Raw genomic sequence first — 24048 nt, 5'->3', positions numbered from 1 at the left:
GAAAAGGGGGGGGGGGGATGCAGAAGTCTTTTGATCGAGGAACCCCCAGCAAAAATAAATATAATGATCCGCAGCAGGGCTTGGCAAATTTGCTTTGAAACTAGGAGCCAGCTAAAGTTATTTTTTTTTTAACCACTTGCCTACCGGGCACTTACACCCCCTTCCTGCCCAGGCCAGTTTTCAGCTTTCAGCGCTGTCTGATTGAATGACAAATGCGCGGTCATGCAACGCTGTACCAATATAAAAGTTTTTTACCATTTTTTTTTTTTTTTTTTACAAAAATAGAACTTTTTTTTTGGTGGTATTTAATCAATACCGGGGTTTTTATTTTTTTCCTAAATAAACGAAAAAAGGCAGAAAATTTTAAAATTAAAACCAAAAACATTTTTTATAGTTTTGTTACTGTATAAAATTTACGAGTAATTTTTCTCCTGCACTGATGAGGCAGCTCTGATGAGCACTGGTGGGTGGCACTGATGAGGCAGCACTGGTATGTACTGATAAGCGGCTCTGATGAGCACTGGTGGGTGGCACTGATGAGGCAGCACTGGTATGTACTGATGAGGCGGCTCTGATGAGCACTGGTGGGTGGCACTGATGAGGCAGCACTGGTATGTACTGATGAGGCGGCTCTGATGAGCACTGGTGGGTGGCACTGATTGGCAGCACTGGTGTGCACTGATGAGCACTGGTGGGTGGCACTGATTGGCAGCACTGGTGTGCACTAATGAGGTGGCTCTGATGACCACTTGCGGGGGGCACTGATTGGCAGCACTGGTCTGCACTGATGAGGCCGCTCTAATGGGCACTGGTGGGTGGCACTGATTGGGAGCACTGGTGTGCACTGATGAGCACTGGTGGGTGGCACTGATTGGCAGCACTGGTGTGCACTGATGAGCACTGGTGGGTGGCACTGATTGGCAGCACTGGTGTGCACTGATGAGGCGGCTCTGATGAACACTGGTGGGTGGCACTGATTGGCAGCACTGGTTTGCACTGATGTGGAGGCTCTGATGAGCACTGGTGGGTGGCACTGATTGGCGGCACTGGTGGGTGGCACTGATTGGCAGCACTGGTGTGCACTGATGAGGCGGCTCTGATTAACACTAGTGGGTGGCACTGACTGGCAGCACTGGTGTGCACTGATGAGGCGGCTCTGATGAGCATTGGTGGGTGGCACTGATTGGCAGCACTGACGAGGCAGCTCTGATGAGAACTGGTGGGCGGCACTGATTGGCAGCACTGGTGTGCACTGGTGGGTGGCACTGATTTGCGGCACTGGTGGGTGGCACTGATTGGCAGCACTGATTGACAGCACTGGTGGGCACTGTTTGGAGAGGAAAGCCGATAACTGGCTTGTGTTGACATTGTGATCAGCTTTCATTGAACACAGCTGATCACATGGTAAAGGGCCGCTATGATTGGCCCTTTACCCTGATCTGTGAGTCCAATCATAGTGCAATCGCGGATGGACATCCATGGACGTCCTCCTGGTAAAGTAAGCCCGTGCTGTAGCTTTCTTTCAGCTATAGTACAGACAGGAAGTGTTAAACTAACAAAGCGTACGGTTGGAGCATGTAAAATGTTCCTGAAGGTGAACCCATCCTTTAACCTTTTTGCTGCCAGGGCTATTTTTTGCATTTTTTTTTTGTAAATAGTTACGCTTATACAGTAGATTACATAAAACCCCCAAACATTATAGAGTTTCTGAAAGCACACACCCTAGGACACAGGTGTCAAACACAAGGCCTGCAGGCCGAATGCGCCCCCCCCCTGGCCATTTCATGTGGCCCTCGCACCTCTGCAGCTGCGGCACCCCCCTTGTCTCTGCCCCCACCTTGTCTCAGTAGTCGGCAGCAGAGAGGACAGAACTCCTTTGCTAGATCCTGTGCTTCTCTGTGCTGCTGCAGAAAGGCTTGTCTTTACCCCCCCCCCTTTCTCAGCAGTCTGCAGCAGAGAGGAGGGCAGAACTCCTCCTACAGATCCTGCACCTCTGTGCAGCCGCAACACCACCTTGCCTCTGCCTCCCCTGGTCTCTGCATTCAGCTGACTCCAGCACTCCTCTGGTTCTCCTCCAGACCCTGCACTTCTTCCCAGATCCACCCACATCTTCCTGGCAGCAGCACAAGGTAAGGGGGTGCGTTGTGATGTAAGGAAGGGTGGGTGACTCTTGACTTCTAATGTAAGGGTGTAAGAGGGGTGGGGTGCTCTGGACATCTAATCTTCTAGATATAACCGGCCCTTTGAGGGCAACCATAATTCTGATGTGGCCCGCGATGAAATTGAGTTTGACACCCCTAGGGAATAAAATAGTGTTAGTTCCCAATTTTTTTTTATGTCACAGGATTATTACCACAAAGGTAGTTATAAAAACACATTTTTCAATTTAAGGGGGTAAAATTTAAAAGCCGAGGTTGCACTGAGTAAATCCATACATGTCAAGCCTCCTATAGGTCATCAGTTTAGCGTTGCTAAGGAGGTCTAGTGCTAGAGTTCTTCCTCTCATTCCTGCGTGTGCGGTGATCTATAATTTGTGTATTGCAATCGACGTTTTCAGGCGTAGGCACGTGTATATATGTGGGGATGGGGGCCTAAATATTTTTAGGGGGGATTCTATGTGCTTGGGTGTAATTTAAATTTTTTTTAAAATTGCAAACTTTTTTTTTTTTTTTTTACCTAACTTTTTTCTTTTTTTTTTCATCACACCGGGGACAAAAAGTCCTCCATGTCATGATTTTTTTTGGGTGACAGGTTCGCTTTAAACTCCCTAGCGGTATTCCCGAGTGTGGCTCGGGGGTTCATTTTCAGTATCAAAAGCGGTAACCCCCGAGCCACACTCGGGATTACCCCACAATCACTTTTCCAGTGCCCTGCCTGTGCTTTTCTAGTTCTTTGTGCCTGGAAAATTGAGAACGACCACGGCGTCCAAAAAGCGTTCTTTTTGCACAAAAGCGTTTTTTTATCGAACTGGAAAACAGCGACAGCGAAACGGAGTTACTTGAAGAACTGAGCGATAGCGATTCGTGGGAAAAATCGTCATCAGGTCCGGAAAGTGAGGACATTAACGATTTTGATGTCTCTTTCTGGCACATCGTTCCGTTGGAAATTCTGAAGAATCATTTGATATTCTTCCCAAATTCCACAAGCGATGTGCCAGAAAGAGACATTATTACAGGTCCATGGGTGTGTGTGTGTGTGTGGGGGGGGGGGGGGTTGGTGGAAAAGGCCTTCTGATCCAGCATTCCCCCCTCCCCCCCCAAAAAAAGTGAAAAAAAAAAAAAGGTCCCGGGGGAACTTCATGTCTGCACGACCCTTACTTCGTCTGACGGGTACATTAGTGATTTACAGTTTTTGTGCACAATGTATTGATGAAAGTTGAATTTATTTTCACTTTTGCAGCCACATTTTTTACAACTACTTTTAGATTTGTTACTTCTTCCCTTTTACATAACTTTAAAGTAGACTTAGACCCTCAACTCTTTTTTTTTTATTTGTTAATATTTGTTAATATTCTTACCCCAGCGCTCTGCATATGAAAGTCACAGGTTGCTTGATTCCCATGTGGGCTTTCAACCTTACTAATATGGGTATTAGCATTTCAGTAATCATTCATTCTGAATGAACCTTCCCAATATAGCTATACCTGTCAGGACCAGGATCTGAACCCACCACCTCTGCTGTATCTGGCAGTGGCTCTTCTTGCTGAACCACCTGAGATGCTGGACAGCTTCCTGTTTCTTTGAACCTTCTTGCCTTGGCTCTTGTTTGTGGTGAACCTTGAATACTCTGCTCCTCCCACGAGCTTCCGATTTAAACCATGTCTCTGCACTTCCTGTTTGCCAAATTATTGTGCTTTCCCCAGCTGATATCTTACTCCTTTGTGTACCTGCAGCATTCCGTATCTCCACTACAACTTGTTACCATCCTCTGACTTGTTCCCTGACTATGCTTCCCCTTGATCCCAAGCTGCAACAACTTGTTACCGACCTTTGGCTTGTTCCTCAACTATGCTTCCGCTTGATCCTAGCCTTCAACCACTTGTTACCGACCTTTGACTGGTTCCTCGAATACTCTTCTGCTTGATTCCAACCTGCAATCACTTGTTACCGACCTTTGGCTTGTTCCTCGACTACGCTTCCACTTGATCCCGACCTTTGACTTGTTCCTCAACTATGCTTCTGCTTTATCCCAACCTGCAACCACTCAATACCGACCTTTGTCTTGTTCCTTGACTACACTTCTGCTTGATCCCAACCTGCAACCTCTTGTTACTGACCTTTGACTTGTTCCTTGAATACGCTTCTGCTTGATCCCAACCTGCGACCACTTGTTACCGTCCTTTGACTTGTTCCCTGACAATGCTTCCCCTTGATCCCAAGCTGCAACAACTTGTTACCGACCTTTGGCTTGTTCCTCAACTATGCTTCCGCTTGATCCTAGCCTTCAACCACTTGTTACCGACCTTTTGGCTTGTTCCTCCACTACGCTTCTGCCTGATATCAACCTGCAACCACTTGTTATTGACCTTTTGGCTTGTTCCTCCACTACGCATGCCCTTGATCCCAACCTGCAACCACTTGTTACCAACCTTTGACTTGTTCGTTGACTATGCTTCTGCTTGATCCCAACTTGCAAACAATTGTTACCGACCTTTTGCTTGTTTCTCAACTACGCATCTGCTTGATCCCAACCTGTAACCATTCGTTACCAACCTTTGACTTGTTTCTCCACTATGCTTCTGTTTGAACCCTATCTTCTATAACTGCTACTGGACCCCGGCTTGCTCACCTCCTGGTGGGGCAATCTAAGGACCATGAGCTGGTAGTAACATGCCGCAAAACCCATCTCCACCATCAGGAGCGCTGGTAAACACCGGTTAGTGCTTAGACCCGGCAGCCTGCATCATTCGCCAGGGTGACCTGCTTGTGTACTTATCGAGCTGATCAGTGGAGCCTTTCTGCTGCTATAGCTACTGGTCTCCGAGCCTGACCCCTGACCAAAACAATACCACACTCCTAAGATTCTGTCCCGGAGTCTCTCACTTCTTTTCTTCCTGCATCCTTCTCATTCCAAGAGGAAGGATTCGACTCCACATGTCCAGAATATAGGAATAATTTGAAGGATATAGCTTTATCTTTCCGGATCTGGTTATCGGCTCTCTACATGAAGGAGTTTAATTTCATGTTCTAGAAAGTCTGCAAATATCAGAGTGTCATTGTACATACCAGCTGTGCAGTAGACCTTTCAGAATTCCTATTGTATCGCTTAATCTCAACATCACATACCAGTCATTGCTTACTTAGGTGTCTGTTACCAGCGATTCTTGTATATGATTATTGCCTGCAAAACTGTGTTTTGCTTTGTCTTTTTTAAGGTTTCTTTGCAGTAAAGCAAGGAAGCATAAAACACATCTGTAGTGTATTAATGTGGATAAGAAGGGTATTATTATTAACCACTTGAAGACCGGCCTTTTCCAGCACTTTTTGTTTATACATTTAAATAAGTATTTTTTGCTAGAAAAGTACTTCTAACCCCCAAACATGTATATATATGTATATATATGTATATATATATATATATATATATATATATATAATCTCACAAAAGTGAGTACACCCCTCACATTTTTGTAAATATCATATATTTTCATGTGACAACACTGAAGAAATTACACTTTGCTACAATGTAAAGTAGCGAGTGTACAGCTTGTATAACAGTGTAAATTTGCTGTCCCCTCAAAATAATTCAACACAGCCATTCATGTCTAAACCGTGGGCAACAAAAGTGAGTACACCCCTATGTGAAAATGTCCAAATTGGGCCCAATTAGCCATTTTCCCTCCCTGGTGTTATGTGACTCGCTAGTGTTACAAGGTCTTAGGGGTGAATGGGGAGTAGGTGTGTTCAATTTGGTGTTATCGCTCTCACTCTCTCATACTGGTCACTGGAAGTTCAACATGGCACCTCATGGCAAAGAACTCTCTGAGGATAAAAAAAAAAACGAATTGTTGCTCTACATAAAGATGGCCTAGGCTTTAACAAGATTGCCAAGACCTTGAAACTGAGCTGCAGCACGGTGGCCAAGACCATACAGTGGTTTAACAGAACAGGCCTCGCCATGGTCGACCAAGGAAGTGGAGTGTACGTGCTCAGCGTCATATCCAGAGGTTGTCTTTGGGAAATAGACGTATGAGTGCTGTCAGCATTGCTGCAAAGGTTGAAGGGGCGGGGGGTCAGCCTGTCAGTGGTCAGACCATATGGCGCACACTGTATCAAATACATCCCAGAAGGAAGCCTCTTCTAAAGATAATGCACAAGAAAGCCTGCAAACAGTTTGCTGAAGACAAGCAGACTAAGGGCATGGATTACTGGAACCATGTCCTGTGGTCTGATGAGACCAAGATAAACTTTTTTGGTTCAGTTTGTGTCAAGCGTGTTTGGCAGAAACCATGTGAGGAGTACAAAGTCAAGTGTGTCTTGCCTACAGTCAACATGGTGGTGGGAGTGTCATGGTCTGGGGCTGCATGAGTGCTCCCGGCACTGGGGAGCTACAGTTCAATGAGGGAACCATGAATGCCAACATGTACTGTGACATACTAAACCAGAGCATGATCCCCTCCCTTTGGCGACTGGGCTGCAGGCCAACATAACGACCCCAAACACACCTCCAGGACGACCACTGCCTTGCTAAAGAAGCTGAGGGTAAGGGAGATGGACTGGGCAAGCATGTCTCCAGACCTAAACCCTATTGAGCATCTGTGGGGCATCCTCAAATGGAAGGTGGAGGAGTGCAAGGTCTCTAACATCTACCAGCTCCATGATGTCATCATGGAGGAGGGGAAGAGGACTCCAGTGGCAACCTGTGAAGCTCTGGTGAACTCCATGCCTAAGAGGGTTAAGGCAGTGCTGGAAAATAATGGTGGCCACACAAAATATTGACACTTCGGGCCCAATTTGGACATTTTCACTTAGGGTTGTACTCACTTTTGTTACCAGCGGTTTAGACATTAATGGCTGTGTGTTGAGCTATTTTGAGGGGACAGCAAATTTACACTGTTATACAAGCTGTACACTCACTACTTTACATTGTAGCAAAGTGTCATTTCTTCAGTGTTGTCACATGAAAAGATAGAACAAAATATTTACAAAAATGTGAAGGGTGTACTCACTTTTGTGAGCTACTGTGTATATATAATGTGTGTGTGTGTATACCGCTTCGCAGATACCGCGTGACCTCTAAAATTGCAACGGTTGCCATTTTATTTCTTAGGGTCTCTGCTAAAAAAAACTATATAATGTTTGGGGGTTATAAAGCAAAAAAATGCTGATTTAAACAAAAAGCGCCAGAAAAAGCCTGGTTGGCAAATGGTTAATCGCCCCCAAGACATTCATGAGAAATTGTGTGATAAAACCGTGTACTTGCTAGGAAAAGGATTTTGGTTATTTTTCATGTTTGTTGTAAATTTGGACATGCATTGGCATTCTGTTCAAAAATATTCCACCAAAAATGTGGAGAATTTCCATACTGGTGTCCTTGTGTAAATACACAAAAAAAAGGATACAAAGTGTTTAGGTGAATCTTTTTTGTTATGTGGTCATGAAAAGGTTAATATTGTCACCCTCACTAGGAACATGCTGACAGCGGTTCTCAGACCGAATTCTGTTACATGATCCTTGAAATAAGGATAAGAGGGTGTCCCTTTAAAGTTAGGAATGATTGGTTGCCAGGCACCTGTCAGCCGGTGATGGCGGTCGCCAGGCGTGCTCGCTGTGCAGGTGACGCGGTGATAATTTATTTGTGAATATTCTCTGTACTGAATGTGGACAAACAAAGACAGGCGGGGTGTGACTCAGATGATCAGAATTCTCCTCTGGGCTGGATGGATTCTTCCTGGTCAGTTCTTTATCAATGTCAGATATTCATAGTTACATAGTTACATAGTTTGTGAGGTCGAAAAAAGACATCAGTCCATCCAGTTCAACCTATGATGTGTGTGTGTGTTTGCTGTTAACCGTACATTGTATACCCCTGTATGTTGTACATTGTATACCCCTGTATGTTGTACATTGTATACCCCTGTATGTTGTACATTGTATACCCCTGTATGTTGTACATTGTATACCCCTGTATGTTGTGGTCTTTAAGGTGCCCATCTAATAGTTTTTTGAAACTATCGATCCTCCCTGCTGACACCACTGCTTGTGGAAGAGAATTCCACATCCTTACTGCTCTTACAGTGAAGAACCCCTTACGTATTTTAAGGTTAAATCGTTTTTCCTCTAGTTTTAGTGAGTGGCCACGTGTCTTATTGTATTCCCTTTCTCTGAATAGTTTGTTCCTTATGCTCGGGTCACCAGTACAGTATTTGTACATTGATATCATATCCCCCCTCAATCATCTCTTCTCCAGAGAGAATAGGTTCAGTGCTTGTAGTCTTTCCTCATAGCTGATGTCCTCCATTCCCCTAATTATTTTTGTTGCCCTTCTCTGGACTCTCTCCAGTACCAGCCCACCCTTTCTGAGGACCGGTGCCCAGAACTGGACAGCATACTCCAGATGTGGCCGGACCAGAGTCTTGTAGAGCGGGAGAATAATCTCTTTATTTCTGGAGTGAATCCCCTTTTTTATACATCCCAGTATTCTGTTGGCTTTGCTTGCGGCGGCTTGGCATTGCATGCCACTGCCAAGCCTGTTGTCTACCAGTACCCCCAGGTCCCTTTCCATCCTAGACTCACCCAGAGGTTCCCCCCCTAGTGAGTAGCTTGCTTTCTGGTTTCTGGCCCCCAAGTGCATTACTTTACATTTTTCAACATTAAACCTCATCTGCCATGTAGTTGCCCACCCCGTTATTTTGTTCAGGTCCTCTTGCAAGGTTTCCACATCCTGCATAGAAGATATTGGCATGCTTAGTTTAGTATCATCCGCAAATACTGAGATTGTACTAGATATCCCCTCCTCTAGATCATTTATGAATAAATTAAACTGGATTGGTCCCAGGACAGAACCCTGGGGGACCCCACTTTCCACACCCGCCCAGTCCGAGTACTCCCCATTAATCACCACCCTCTGGACTCTCCCCTGGAGCCAGTTCTCTATCCAGGTACCCACATTCGATTTATTGTCACATCCCGTTTGACCGGATTGCTCTGGACACCAATTGCAGCATACCACAGACTTTCTTCATTTATACCCACTTCAATACCAGGCACTTTCACCCCTTTCCTGCCCAGTGCAATTTTCAGCTTTCAGCGCAGTCACACTTTGAATGACAATTGCGCAGTCATGCAACGCTGTACTCAAATGAGATTGTTATAATTTTATTCACACAAATAGAGTTTTCTTTTGGTGGTATTTCATCTCCACTGGGTCTAGTTTTTTGCTAAGTAATTGAAAAAAAAAAAAAAAAACGTGTTTTTTCTTTGTTTCTGTTATAAAATTTTGCAAATAATAAAGCTTTCTTCTTAAATTTAGGCCAAAATGTATTCTGCTACACTTCTTTGGTGAAAATAACCCAAATCATTGTATATTATTATTTAGTCTGTAGGAATTAGAGTCTACAAACTATGATATGTATGTATGTGTGTATATGTATATATATATAGTAAACCCGCCTCCATCGCGGGGGTTACGTTCCGGACCCACCCGCAAAAAGTGAAAATCCGTGAAGTAGAAAAGCCCTATTAAAATACACTCTAGGCATGTTTTTTTAACTGTCAGTGTACTTTTAAAAGCATTTTAAGGTCTTTAAACACACTTTTAAAACAATAGAAACTCATTTAACCACTTTACCTCTAGCCACTGTGCTGCTACTGCTACTATTTCATTCACAGCGGGAGTCGGGCCAGGGGAGGAGCACCGGCGATCGCCGCCGCTCTTCCCCGATCGTCGGGGAATCCAGTTTGGAGATCCGCCCGCCTGTGTAAACAGAGCGGGCGGATCTCCTAAGTGACAGGGAGTGACAGATCGGAGTGTTCAGCATAGCTGGACATGTGATCTGTCCCTGGCTCACTCAGTCACCTGCCCCCCCCCCACACGTTAGTAAGCACCAGGCATACATTAACCCCTCCCTCTCCAATAAAATTAACCCCTTCCCTGCCAGTGTCATTTTTACAGTAACAGTGCATATATATAGCACTGATTACTGTAGTAATGTCACTGGTACCCCCAAAAGTGTCAAAAATGTCAGTCAAGGGTCCGATCTGTCCGCCGCAATGTCGCAGTCCCGCAAAAAAAAAATCGCAGATCGCCGCCATTACTCGTTAAAAAAAAAAAAAAAAACACCAAAAATGACAGAAATATCTTTGCTACAGACTAAATAATTTCAAGTAGACAGTCCAAGGTATTTAGTAAGGAGGCATGGTGAGTTTTTTTGTCACAAATTTTTGGAAAATGAAGAAATTTAAAGTTTTCTTTTTTTCGCAAATTCTTCTTTTTTTTTTTTTTTTTTCTTTTTACATATTGTCACTAGTACAGTACAGCGTCATCCTATAACTGGTGTGGCGGTGATCAGGGATATTGACTGGTGACAGTATGTAAAAAAAAAAAAAAAAAAGAAGAAACATTTTTTTTATTACATTTCTTTTTTTTTTTTCTTTTTACAATTGTTTTAATATACTGTGGCCAGAGCAATACAGTGTTGCCATAGTAGTTATAGTAACATTGTACTATTCTGGGGAAGTGATCAGTGACTTTTTTTTTTTTTTTTACACATTGATTGTTTATGCCAGTGAATTTCACTGTTCCTAAACAACCATTTTTACTGAATAAGGGCTCATTCACACGGGCGGTCCGATCAGATCCGCCTGTCAGTTTTTTAGGCGGATCTGATCGGATCCTCCATGCAGCTCTATGGGGCAGCGGGTGTCAGCGGAGGTGACCTCCGCTGACACCCGCTGCCCTCCGCATCCGATCCTGTGCTGAAATCTGGACGGATGGAAACCCTATTTTTCCATCCGTTCAGTAATCGGAGCGGAGCGGATCTGATGAGAGCGGACAAGCGGTCCGCTCTCCTCCGATCCCCCATAGAGGGCAGCGGGTGCTGAGACACCTCCCTCTCCGCTCTGCAAGCGGAGACGGAGCTGTCATCCGTCCGGCTCAGCGGGGATCGCGGATCGATCCCCGCTGAGCAACACGGATCCGCCTGCGGAGGCGGACCGTGTGAAAGAAGCCTTAAATAGATTAATTCAGTGTTTACTTTTGTGGTTAGCTGTGATTGACCACAGCTATTACCATGGTACAGGTGGGCTGTTTATTGGCCCTGTCTGTTCCATGTGATTCTTGTGACCAATCACAAAGATCAGCACAATAGTACACAATATATAAATAGGTGTTAAAAGAATATTGAACCATGGAAAAATACTCTAAAACACTAACAGCGCTAAGTCACAGGACATGAAATACAACAGTCCATATAAAAATCTAATAAGTAGTCCAATCTGAGACTTCTAAGTCTTTCTGAGTCCGTTATTCGGGATAAAGGTGTGAGGGATCTTGGCTAAACCACCGACAAGTGCTCCCCCCCCTTGTAGTGGAAACTCACCAAACAACCAGTGAAAGCTGCTCTTTGAAAAAGTCTTTATGACGAAACATGTCAGAGCTATAGTGCGCGGTCGCTTATCACTTGATCTACACGCAGTCCATCTTCCATTATACCTAAGGGGTCTTCTGGAATCGGTGGTTCATCCAGCGTATTGCACTATATGCCTTCACTATCATGTTCTTCTTGTAAGTAGGCAACTGAAGGGGAGAGGGGCTCAACATGTGGTTTTATTTTGCTTGAATAAATTTATGCGGAATTACACTATTGTTTGCCCCTACTCTGTTCATTTTCATGCTGATTTGAACGGAGTAACGTCTGAAGGAGAAGGTTCAGTGGTCCAGATCTGGAGTCGTATATCCTGAGAGTGGTGGATTTTTTGAAGGGTTGGCTTTCACTGGTTGTTTGGTGAGTTTCCACTACAGGGGGGGGGGGAGCACTTGTCGGTGGTGGAAGTCTGGTGGTTTAGCCAAGATCCCTCACACCTTTATCCCGAATAACGGACTCAGAAAGACTTAGAAGTCTCAGATTGGACTACTTATTAGATTTTTATATGGACTGTTGTATTTCATGTCCTGTGACTTAGCGCTGTTAGTGTTTTAGAGTATTTTTCCATGGTTCAATATTCTTTATTCAATATTCAATGGATGGCATGAAAGCCATCCATTGTGTACAATTGTCATGTGATTTGTTCTAATTGGCCACAGGGATCACATGGTATCGGCAGAGGCCAGTACACTGATCAGTCCCATGGACACATTGGTTAACAGATCGCATTGCATGTGGGGCGTTACACATGACGTCCACCCAGAACAGTGAATGTCCCGCCCAGCCATTATTTTGCATATAGGCCGGGTGGGAACTGGGTAACCATTCCTTTAAGACAAGGCAATGCGCAGAGCACAGCTCTCACATTGTCTCCTGTAATTGGATTTAATAAATGTTTTATATACCTTGACTTGTTCAGAATTAGGGGACCCAAGCAAGTTTTCAAGTATAACCCCCTGAATGATGGAGGTCAAACACGTTACATCTGAACCCAGTTTCGGAGCTTTGGCATTTGGGGCTGTGATTATCCGTGGGAGACTCAGTGGGGTTGCATGCAATTAGCAATGGGCAGGAAGTTACACTGAGAACAATGGGATGGAATGTGTGGGAGGGGAGTGGGAGGAAAGGACGTAATGTGCGGGAAGGTGAAGAAGGCACGTAATGTGCGGGAGGGGGAGGAAGGGACGGAATGTGCGGGAGGGGGAGGAAGGGACGGAATGTGCGGGAGGGGGAGGAAGGGACGGAATGTGTGGGAGGAAGGGGTGGAATGTGCAGGAGGGGAGTGGGAAGAAGGGGCAGAATGTGCAGAAGGGGAGTGGGAAGAAGGGGCGGAATGTATGGCGGGGGGAGTGGGAAGAAGGGGCGGAATGTACGGCGGGGGGAGTGGGAGGAAGGGGCGGAATGTACGGCGGGGGGGAGTGAGAGGAAGGGGCGGAATGTGCAGGAGGGGAGTGGGAAGAAGGGGCGGAATGTACGGGGGGGTGGGAAGAAGGGGCAGAATGTACGGAGGGGGGAGTGGGAAGAAGGGAGCAGAATGTACAGAGGGGGGTGGGGTAGTGGGAAGAAGGGGCGGAATATGCAGGAAGGGAGTGGGAAGAAGGGGTGGAATGTGCGGGAGTGTAGAGGGCGAGGAAGGGACGGAATGTGCGGGAGGGGAGTGGGATGAAGGGGCGGGATGGTTTGGAGGAGAGTGGGAGAAAGTTACGGAATGTGCAGAAGGGGAGGAAGGAACGGAATGTGCAGGAGGGGAGTGGGAAGAAGGGGTGGAATGTATGGGGGGGGGGAGTGGGAGGAAGGGGCGAAATGTGCAGGAGGGGAGGAAGGAACGGAATGTGCAGGAGGGGAGTGGGAAGAAGGGGTGGAATGTATGGGGGGGGGGGAGTGGGAGGAAGGGGCGAAATGTGCAGGAGGGGAGTGTGAAGAAGGGGCAGAATGTACGGGGGGGAGTGGAAAGAAAGGGCAGAATGTACGGAGGGGGGAGTGGGAAGAAGGGGCGGAATGTACTGAGGGGTGTAGGGGTAGTGGGAAGAAGGGGTGGGAGGGGAGAGGGGGGGAAGGGACGGAATGTGCGGGAGGGGAGTGGGATGAAGGGGCGGGATGGTTGGGGGGAGAGTGGGAGAAAGGTACGGAATGTGCAGAAGGGGAGGAAGGGACGGAATGTGCAGAAGAGGAGGAAGGGACGGAATGTGCAGGAGGGAAGTGGGAAGAAGGGGTGGAATGTATGGGGGGGGTAGGAGGAAGGGGCAGAATGTACAGGGGGGAGTGGGAGAAAGAAGCGGAATGTATAGGGGGGGGTGGGAGGGAATGGAAGGGGCGGAATGGGCAGGAGGGGAGTCGGAAGAAGGGGCGGATTGTGCGGGAGGGGAGTGGGAAGAAGGGGCGGGATGGTTGGGAGGAGACTGGGAGAAAGGTATGGAATATGCAGAAGGGGAGGAAGGGGCAGAATGTGAGGAAGGGGGAAGAAAGGATGGAATGTGCGGGAGAGGAGGAATGGTAGGGCTGATGGTGATTATGCTCAGTGATGGATTTACCATGTCATGTTTAGCACTGTGCATGCATTGTTTTAGAATGAAGCTGGGACAGATCTTCTAATCCGGTGCGGTTTTTGAATGGTCGCTCGGACTGGCGTAGCATGAACCCAAAACTTTCCAGTTTCCCTTTAAATGTCATCCCTATTATTCGTGCCGTTCCTCTCCATCTCCCGGAAAGGTGCTCCGTCCTGACCTTGATATTTCTAAAGTTCTGAAGCTTCTGCTAATTCGTTATTTAAACATTCAATGAACTTTTCTGCTTATGCTGCGTAAACGTATCCAAAGCGGCGTGCCGCAGTCATTTGGTGTGCAGTACAGACAGATGCTTTAGTTCCAGGTAGGTAGTTCATTATTCATTAGCTTTCTGATCCATAATGGAGGAGCCAAGAGTTCAGGGTGTGAATCTCTAACAAAACTTTCTCTTTTCTTCCCCATAAAGCTTCACCTTGAGGAGTCGGAGAATGCCATGGACTTCGAGACATCTGAAGGCAACCGAAGCTGCAGGAATGAGATAATGCAGAGGAAGGATCTGAACCTTCAGGTACGCTCGATGACTTATCTACAGGGAATGCAGGGAGAACTTTTGCTTTTAAAGGAGAAATGGAAATGCTGCCTTTACTGGCTCCCTTCAGAAAATGCTAGTTGCCTGGCTGTCATACAGGTCCTCTGATTTCAGTTGATAAAAAAAGCCTCTGACTAAAAGACATGAAGACAATGAAGAATCTGCATGTCTGTATATGGTTTACTATGTACAGTGCCTTGCGAAAGTATTCGGCCCCCTTGAACTTTGCGACCTTTTGCCACATTTCAGGCTTCAAACATAAAGATATAAAACTGTAATTTTTTGTGAAGAATCAACAAGTGGGACACAATCATGAAGTGGAACGAAATTTATTGGATATTTCAAACTTTTTTAACAAATAAAAAACTGAAAAATTGGGCGTGCAAAATTATTCAGCCCCCTTAAGTTAATACTTTGTAGCGCCACCTTTTGCTGCGATTACAGCTGTAAGTCGCTTGGGGTATGTCTCTATCAGTTTTGCACATCGAGAGACCGAAATTTTTGCCCATTCCTCCTTGCAAAACAGCTCGAGCTCAGTGAGGTTGGATGATGAGCGTTTGTGAACAGCAGTTTTCAGTTCTTTCCACAGATTCTCGATTGGATTCAGGTCTGGACTTTGACTTGGCCATTCTAACACCTGGATATGTTTATTTGTGAACCATTCCATTGTAGATTTTGCTTTATGTTTTGGATCATTGTCTTGTTGGAAGACAAATCTCCGTCCCAGTCTCAGGTCTTTTGCAGACTCCATCAGGTTTTCTTCCAGAATGGTCCTGTATTTGGCTCCATCCATCTTCCCATCCATTTTAACCATCTTCCCTGTCCCTGCTGAAGAAAAGCAGGCCCAAACCATGATGCTGCCACCACCATGTTTGACAGTGGGGATGGTGTGTTCAGGGTGATGAGCGGTGTTGCTTTTACTCCAAACATAACGTTTTGCATTGTTGCCAAAAAGTTCAATTTTGGTTTCATCTGAGCAGAGCACCTTCTTCCACATGTTTGGTGTCTCCCAGGTGGCTTGTGGCAAACTTTAAACAATACTTTTTATGGATATCTTTAAGAAATGGCTTTCTTCTTGCCACTCTTCCATAAAGGCCAGATTTGTGCAGTATACGACTGATTGTTGTCCTATGGACAGAGTCTCCCACCTCAGCTGTAGATCTCTGCAGTTCATCCAGAGTGATCATGGGCCTCTTGGCTGCATCTCTGATCAGTCTTCTCCTTGTATGAGCTGAAAGTTTAGAGGGACGGCCAGGTCTTCGTAGATTTGCAGTGGTCTGATACTCCTTCCATTTCAATATTATCGTTAGCACAGTGCTCCTTGGGATGTTTAAAGCTTGGGAAATCTTTTTGTATCCAAATCCGGCTTTAAACCTCTCCACAACAGTATGGGCTCTTTCACACGGTCCGCCTCCGTAGGCGGATCCGTGCTGCTCAGCGGGGATCGATCCGCGATCCCCGCTGAGCCGGCGGATGACAGCTCCGTCTCCGCTTGCAGTGCGGAGAGGGAGGTGTCACAGCCCCCGCTGCTCTCTATGGGGGATCGGATGAGAGCGGACCGCCTGTCCGCTCTCATCCGATACCTGAACGGATGGAAAAATAGGGTTTCCATCCGTCCAGATTTCACGGACAGGATCGGATACGGGTGTCAGCGGAGGTGTCTCCGCTGACACCCGCTGCCCCATAGAGCTGCATGGAGGATCCGATCAGATCCGCCTAAACAACTGACAGGCAGATCTGATCGGACCGCCCGTGTGAAAGAGCCCTATCTCGGACCTGCCTGGTGTGTTCCTTGTTCTTCATGATGCTCTCTGCGCTTTAACCGGTTGCCGACCGCCGCAAGTACATATACTGCGGCGGTCAGCCCCGGCCAGGCAAAGTGATGTATGGGTACGTCACTTGCCTGTCACTTCCTTGTGAGCCAATAGCCCGCCCCGGCTTGTTCCCTAGGAAGTCCGTGCGTGTGACCGGCGGACCCGATGTCCGCCGGTCACTCGGCGATCGTCGGTGGAGAGGGAGAAAGGCAGGCGGCTAATGTAAACAAGCCGCCTGTCATTCTCCCCTGTGTAGGAATAGTGATCATACGGTTCTACTATGTAGGACCGTTGATCACTATTCCTACACCAGTAGCCATGTCCAATCACAATTAGCACGCCCCTAGGGACACACTTAACCCCTCCTTCCCCAATACAGTTAACCCCTTCCCTGCCAGTGTCATTTTTACAGTAACATTGCATATGTATAGCACTGATTACTGTAGTAATGTCACTGGTAACCCCAAAAGTGTCAAAAATGTCAGTCAAGGGTCCGATCTGTCCGCCGCAATGTCGCAGTACCGCAAAAAAAATCGCAGATCGCCGCCATTACGTGTTTAAAAAAAAAACACCAAAAATGACAAAAATCTTTCCCTTAGTTAGTAAACGCAATAACTTTTGCGCAAACCAATCAAAATACGCTTTTTGCTATTTTTTTTTTTACCAAACATATGTAGCATAAAACAAATTGGCCTAAAATGTTAAAAAATTTTGATTTTTACACTTTTTTTTGGGGAATTTCATATAAAAAAATTTGAAAAATATTGTTATTTTTGCAAAATTGAAGCTATTTTTTTGTTTATAGCGCAAAAAGTAAAAATCGCACAGGTGATCAAATACCACCAAAAGAAAGCTCTGTTTGTGGAGAAAAAAAGGACGTCAAATTCGTTTAGGTACAGCGTCGCACAACCGCGCAATTGTCCGTTAAATTCACGCAGTGCCGAATCGCAAAAAAAACCCTGTTCGGAATGGGGGTAAAATCTTCCGGGGCTTAAGGGGTTAAACGGACCTCTGAGACTATCACAGTGCATTTATACGGAGACTTGATTACACACAGGTGGATTCTATTTATCATCATTAGTCATTTAGGTCAACATTGGATCATTCAGAGATCCTCACTGAACTTCTGGAGAGAGTTTGCTGCACTGAAAGTAAAGGGGCTGAATAATTTTGCACGCCCAATTTTTCAGTTTTTTATTTGTTAACAAAGTTTGAAATATCCAACAAGTGTCCCACTTGTTGTTGATTCTTCACAAAAAATTACAGTTTTTATATCTTTATGTTTGAAGCCTGAAATGTGGCAAAAGGTCCCAAAGTTCAAGGGGGCCGAATACTTTCGCAAGGCACTGTATTAGATCACAGAGTAAGGATACCCAGTGTCGGGACAAGGTCACCTAGTGCCCAGGGCAACGATGCCAAACTGTGCCCCACATTCCCTTAGAGTTAGGGTCAGGCTGCCCCTATCCCTGCAATAAACCATTGCACCCAGGGCAGCCGCCACCTCCTGCCCACCTCTTGTCATGGCGCTGAGGACACGAGCTGTGATGATGGCTGATTATCTCAGCCTGTTTAAATGCAGCTTCATTAATATGACCTAGTTGCAGATTTTGGGCATGCTGCATGCACCCAAAAGAGGTAATCGCTGTACATAAGATGAGTGTAGCATCTCCAGTCTCTGTCTATTTGCCAGGACCCCCCCCCCCCCAGTAAACAACTATGTTGGCTTTGATTAAGCAAAGACGGCATTATTGTGTACACAGAAAAGTTCAGCAGCTTTAGAACTGGTTCACACTGCCGCGGCCACTAAAGTCGCCTCATAAGGGGCGACTTTTAGCGTGACTTCGGCACGACTTCAGCGCGACTTGCGCGAGACGACTTTGTAGGACTTTGTATTTGGCCAATCAGAATATGATGTGTTGTGACCCAATTTCCATTTTTTTTTGCTGGCATTTATCGGGCATATTTTGGGCGTCTTTGGAGGCAGGCATTTTTTTAGTGTCTGGGGGGTCTAAAAAGTGTACCTGTGAAGTTTCAGCTCTGTAGCATGTCCAGAACTCCCCAAAAATTAGCATTTTTCTTATAATTTTTATTAGAGCATTAATACGGCTTCTCTCCACCTGGCTTTTTTTCTTGCAGGCATTTATCTGGCATTTTTTGAGGCAGGCATGACTTTTTTTGGATTTAGTGTCTGGGGGGTCTAAAAAGTGTACCTGTGAAGTTTCAGCTCTGTAGCATGTCCAGAACCCCAAAAAAATTAGCATTGTTCTTATAATTATTAATACAGCAGTGTGGTGGCTTTTTTACACCTTGCCTTTTTTATTGCAGGCATTTATCGGGCATTTTTGGAGGCAGGCATGACTTTTTTTGGATTTAGTGTCTGGGGGTTCCAAAAAGTGTACCTGTGAAGTTTCATCTCTGTAGCATGTCCAGAACCCCCCAAAAATTAGCATTTTTCTTATAATTTTTATTAGAACATGAATACGGCTTCTCTGCACCCGGCGTTATTTCTTGCAGGCATTTATCGGGCATTTTTTGAGACAGGCATGACTTTTTTTGGATTTAGTGTCTGGGGGGTCTAAAAAGTGTACCTGTGAAGTTTCAGCTCTGTAGCATGTCCAGAACCAGAAAAAAAAAAAGCATTTGTCTTATAATTATTAATACAGCAGTGTGGGTTCAGTGTGGGTTCTGGACATGCTACAGAGCTGAAACTTCACAGGGACACTTTTTAGACACCCCAGACACCAAATCCAAAAAAAGTCATGCCTGCCTCCAAAAATGCCTGATAAATGCCTGCAAGAAAAAAAGCCAGGTGGAGAGAAGCCGTATTAATGTTCTAATAAAAATTCTAAGAAAAATGCTATTTTTTGGGGGGTTCTGGACATGCTACAGAGCTGAAACTTCACAGGTACACTTTTTAGACCCGTATTAATGTTCTAATAAAAATTATAAGAAAAATGCTCTTTTTTTTCTTGTTCAATACCATTTTTATGGAAAGTCGGATCACAAGTCGCTTCAATTAAGATAAGGAGGCGACTCCCATTGAAGTATATGGGACAGTCGGATCACAGGTCGCCTCAAAGTAGTACAGGACCCTTTTCTGAAGTCGGAGCGACTTCAGTAGTGCCAATTAAGAAGGCACTGATTGATTAACATGGCTTTTGTTATGTCAAGCGACCTGGGGCGACACAAGTCGCCTCACAAGTCGCGCTAGTGTGAATGGGCTCTTAGCTGTCAAAAAAGCAGTTTGACAATGTTTATAAATAACATTTCCTCAGACTAAAGAAAGATACAAATTAACATATTGTTACTTTTGTATCATTCTGTTCATTCATCTACAGATCAACAGGATTTCAGTTAAAGCAACCTGACAAGTTCCACTGTGTAACCCTTTATTAACCCTTACTTTACTCTAGTCAGCTTGAATTAACTACTTAAGGACCGGAAGGTTTTACCCCCTTAATGACCAGGCCATTTTTTGCGGCACTGCGTTACTTTAACTGACAATTGCGCGGTTGTTCGACACTGTACCCAAATAAAGTTGGTGTCCTTATTTTTCCCTTTTGGGGGGATTTGATCCCCTTTTGTGGTTTTTATTTTTTGCGCTATAAACAAAAAAAAAAGAGCTACAATTCTGAAAAAAAACAATATTTTTTTAATTTCTGCTATAAAACTCATCCAATAAAATAAAAAAGTTATTTTTTTTTTTCATAATTTTAGGCCAATATGTATTCTGCCACATATTTTTGGTAAATAAAATCCCAATAAGTGTGTGTGTGTGTGTGTGTGTGTGTGTGTGTGTGTGTGTATATATATATATATATATATATATATATTGGTTTGCGCAAAAGTTAACGCGTCTAGAAACTAGGGGAAAGATTTGTCATTTTTACCTTTTTATGTTTTTTACTAGTAATAGCGGCGATCAGCGAATTTTAGCGGGACTGCGACATTGAGGCAGACAGATCAGACCCCTAACTGACACTTTTGGGGGGACCAGTGACATCACTACAGTAATCAGTGCTAAAAATATGCACTGTTACTGTATTAACGACACTGCCAGGGAAGGGGTTAACACCAGGGGCGATCAAAGGGTTAAGTGTGTCCCTAGGGGGTGCTTTCTAACTGGTGGGGGATGATCAGTATTCCTAAATAAGAGGATCCCTGTGTTTCTCACTGACAGAACAGCAGTCTGCCTTGTTTAAATGGGCAGACCGCCGTTCTGTCTCCACAGGGAGCGATCACAGGTGCCCAGGGGACATCGCGGGCGCCAGACCCGCTGATTGGCTCTCCCTCTATCCAATCGGCGCGTGCCCCCACTATCTTCTACACGAAGCGACATACAGGTACGTCGTTTCACGTAACAGAGCTGACCTTCCGCAGTATAACTATGGTGGCTGCTCGGCAAGTGGTTCAAGTGATACTACATACACATTGTTTAACCAGCTAGCCTTTTTCTCTGGAATTGGTTTCTGTGAGATCTTCAAGCAACTATGCCGGGCTCGGCGACGGTCTGGATCCCTATATCCAGTGGTCACCCCAGTCTGGCCAACGAGCGCGTGCAGACCTTAGCTCCGCGCTGGGTCGGCCGCAACATAGTCCAACGGACGGGGACTTGCCCTGCGAGTTAAAGTCTCACCAGGATGCACACGAGAAGGTCTAGGCTTATGTCGCAGCTTTCCTATTTGGCCGACAGCCCCCCGATTCGGTGGCATGGGGTCCTGTCAGGAGATGGCACCCGCCTGTGTTCCTGGTGTGGTGAGTAAAGGTTCCCCCTCTTCCCTGGCGGATTTTGGGGTGGACGCGAGCACCCTCCCTGGGATGGTCGGACCCCCACACTCCTGGGTTTCCCTCTATCCGGTTGTGACCACCCCCCCTCCACATGGGGGACTGTTTGGGCCTACCTTGGGCTGGGACCTCTTTTGCAGGCCGCATGGGGAGCCGGGGAGTGCGCCGTCCGCGGCTCTCAACCGATCGTGCAGGGGGGGGGGGCCCGTGGTGAGGTTCCTACAGCTGGATGGTGTAGATGGGCTGGCGGGGGTCCCCCTGTGGGTCCCGATTACCGTGTTTCCGCGCGGGGAAACCATTTTCCTGTAGCCTCCCGTCTGCTTCTATGGTGGCGGCCATCTTGGTACACCCGTTTTTGGCCATTTTGCGGTGGATTTCTTTCTTTGAAGGCTGGTGGGAGTGCCTGGAGGCGTTCTTTTGGTAGTAGGAGCCATTCCCTTATCCCCGGGCAGCTTTCTGGCTCACTTCCTTTCATTGAGCCACCGCTCAGAACCTCCTAAACCTAAACTTGTATGGGGGCAGTGAGTCATGAGGGTAGTCTCTCTCTCTCTCTCTCTGTGGGGGTGCGCTAGCGCGTTCCTGACCTCCGGGGGGGGGGGTGCTGTAGCGCCGTGTGGCCGCTTCTTTATTTAAAAAAAAAAAAAAATTAAATTTTTCTTATTTTTTGCAAATTTTGCTGGCGGGTTCCTTAGGTTCAGTATGGACCCTGCAGGCCATGTGTCCCCACCTGACACCCTCACGGAGGCAGCAGGGCCTTCTGGATCCCCACTGTCCATCAATGCATTTTTCGACGGTTCCAGAAGCATGTGGAGGTGGAGGTGGGAGGAGTGTTGAAACATTTCTCCACCTACCCCTGCCTCATCTGATGTCTTGGATTTTGACTCTGACTCGGCCGCCGCAGACGTTGGGCCTCCCTGCCGGGTCTGTTACCTTGCGCCCTGTCTCCTCGGATAATGAGGATGCCATTTCTACCTCCCCTGGCGTGCATGATACAGGCACTTGTGGATGCACTGGTTGTTTCGGTGCGTGACACCCTGCGAGTTGGAGGATGCAGCGGCGGCTGCGCCTGGGGCGCAGATAGCATCTGACACTCACCTGCCATCCAGAGCAGCTTATTTTGCTAGCCTGCTCTTGTAGGATGGGACCGTCTGAGACGTTCCCCTGGGGTGTCTAAGTGGCTGCTACAGAGTTACCCTTTTGAGGAGTCTCTGGTACAGTGGACTGTTCCGCCTTTGGTGGACGTACGGTCTCTGGACTGCATAGGACTACCGTTGTTCCATTAACCTGCTCCCATCCGCGCTACAGCCTATATACGGCTGCAGCGCAGACTCGAATTTTCGGGAGGCCATTTTTAAACGGCCTCCCAGTGACACGCCCCCCGCGCGCTCCCGCGAGCGCGCATCGGGGAGAATCTGTGTCGGCCGTGTCCCTTGGACACGGTCGATCACAGATCGTGGTGAATTGCCAATCACAGCGGCCATTCACCACGTGAACAAGCCGTCCAATGAGAGATGATCTCATATGTAAACATATGAGATCATCTCTCATCGCCGGCGCTCCTTCCTCACACAGAGCCTGCAGTGTGAGGAAGGAGGGGGAGCCGTCAGCCGCCGGGGACACACAGCGATGTAATCAGGGCCCTGATCACCAGTGCCCTGATTACTAAAGGTAAAAAAACACACACAGTGCCCGCCATCATTGCCCCCCATCAATGCCCACAATCAGTGCCCATAGTGCTGCTAGTCAGTGCCCATCAGTGCCTGCTCATCTAGGCACTGATGAGCACTGACTGGCAGCACTATGGGCACTGAGTGTGGGCACTGATGGTGCTGCCCATCAGTGCTCATCAGTGCCGCCCATCGGTGCTCATCAGTGCCACCCGTCAGTGTCCATCAGTGCCATCCGCCAGTGCCCATCAGTGCCGCCCGTCAGTGCCGCCTCTCAGTGCCGCCTCTCAGTGCCCAGCAGTGCCACCTCTCAGTGCCCAGCAGTGCCGCCTATCAGTGCTCATCAGTGCCGCCTATCAGTGCCGCCTATCAGTGCTCATCAGTGCGGCATATTAGTACCTCCTCATCAGTGCCCATAAGTGCCACCTCATCAGTGCCCATCAGTGCAGCCTATCAGTGCCCATCAGTGCCGCCTCATCAGCGCACATCAGTGAAGGAGAAAAATTTATTTTCAAAATTTACTCGCAGAAAATAAGAAACACTTTTTTTTTTTTTTCAAAATTTTCTGTCATTATTCTTTTTTTTTTGTAAAAAATAAAAAACCCAGAGATGATTAAATACCACCAAAAGAAAGCTCTATGTGTGTGAAAAAAATGATAAAAATTTCATATGGGTACAGTGTAGCATGACCGCGCAATTGTCATTTAAAGTGTGACAGCGCTGAAAGCTGAAAATTGGCCTGGATGGGAAGGGTGTTTAAGTGCACAGTAGGCAAGTGGTTAAGGACTTGGGAGATAGGATGGCGCAGGCTCTGGCCCGCGATTTGTACTCCCTGGCGGGGTCTGCACTGGGAACAGTGTTCATGATTGCCCTTGCCACACAGACTCTACCTGAAGGGCGGAGTTCCAACGCTGTGACTTGGTGAGGGTCAAGTCCCTCCTGCCCCTGGGGAGCTGTTGGTCCAGCTGGCACAGGGGCTGCGATTTGTTTGGGATGCCACGCTGGACGTGGCTCCTTTTGTATAGGTCACCTGTCGGTTTTGGCGTTGGTGGTTCGGTGTATACTTGTCCGGAGTGTTGGTCTGCGGATCAAACTTCTAAGAAGG

At 46.6% G+C, this 24048-nt stretch overlaps 1 protein-coding gene across 1 annotated transcript in view; it reads left to right on the top strand.

The window, feature by feature from the left end:
- LOC309563770 (uncharacterized protein) overlaps nt 1-24048 on the top strand; it is a 204498-nt gene that overhangs the window by 70668 nt on the left and 109782 nt on the right. Inside the window, exon 3 of the mRNA XM_082268371.1 lies at nt 14555-14656. Coding sequence (XP_082124497.1) covers nt 14555-14656 — 102 coding nt within the window. The remainder of the gene's footprint in view (nt 1-14554; nt 14657-24048) is intronic.

Source organism: Pelophylax lessonae (genome assembly GCF_965119305.1).
Source record: "Pelophylax lessonae genome assembly, chromosome: 9".
NCBI lineage: Eukaryota > Metazoa > Chordata > Amphibia > Anura > Ranidae > Pelophylax > Pelophylax lessonae.
The sequence above is the reverse complement of the archived record's forward strand: the minus strand, read 5'-3'. Positions and strand labels throughout refer to the sequence as shown.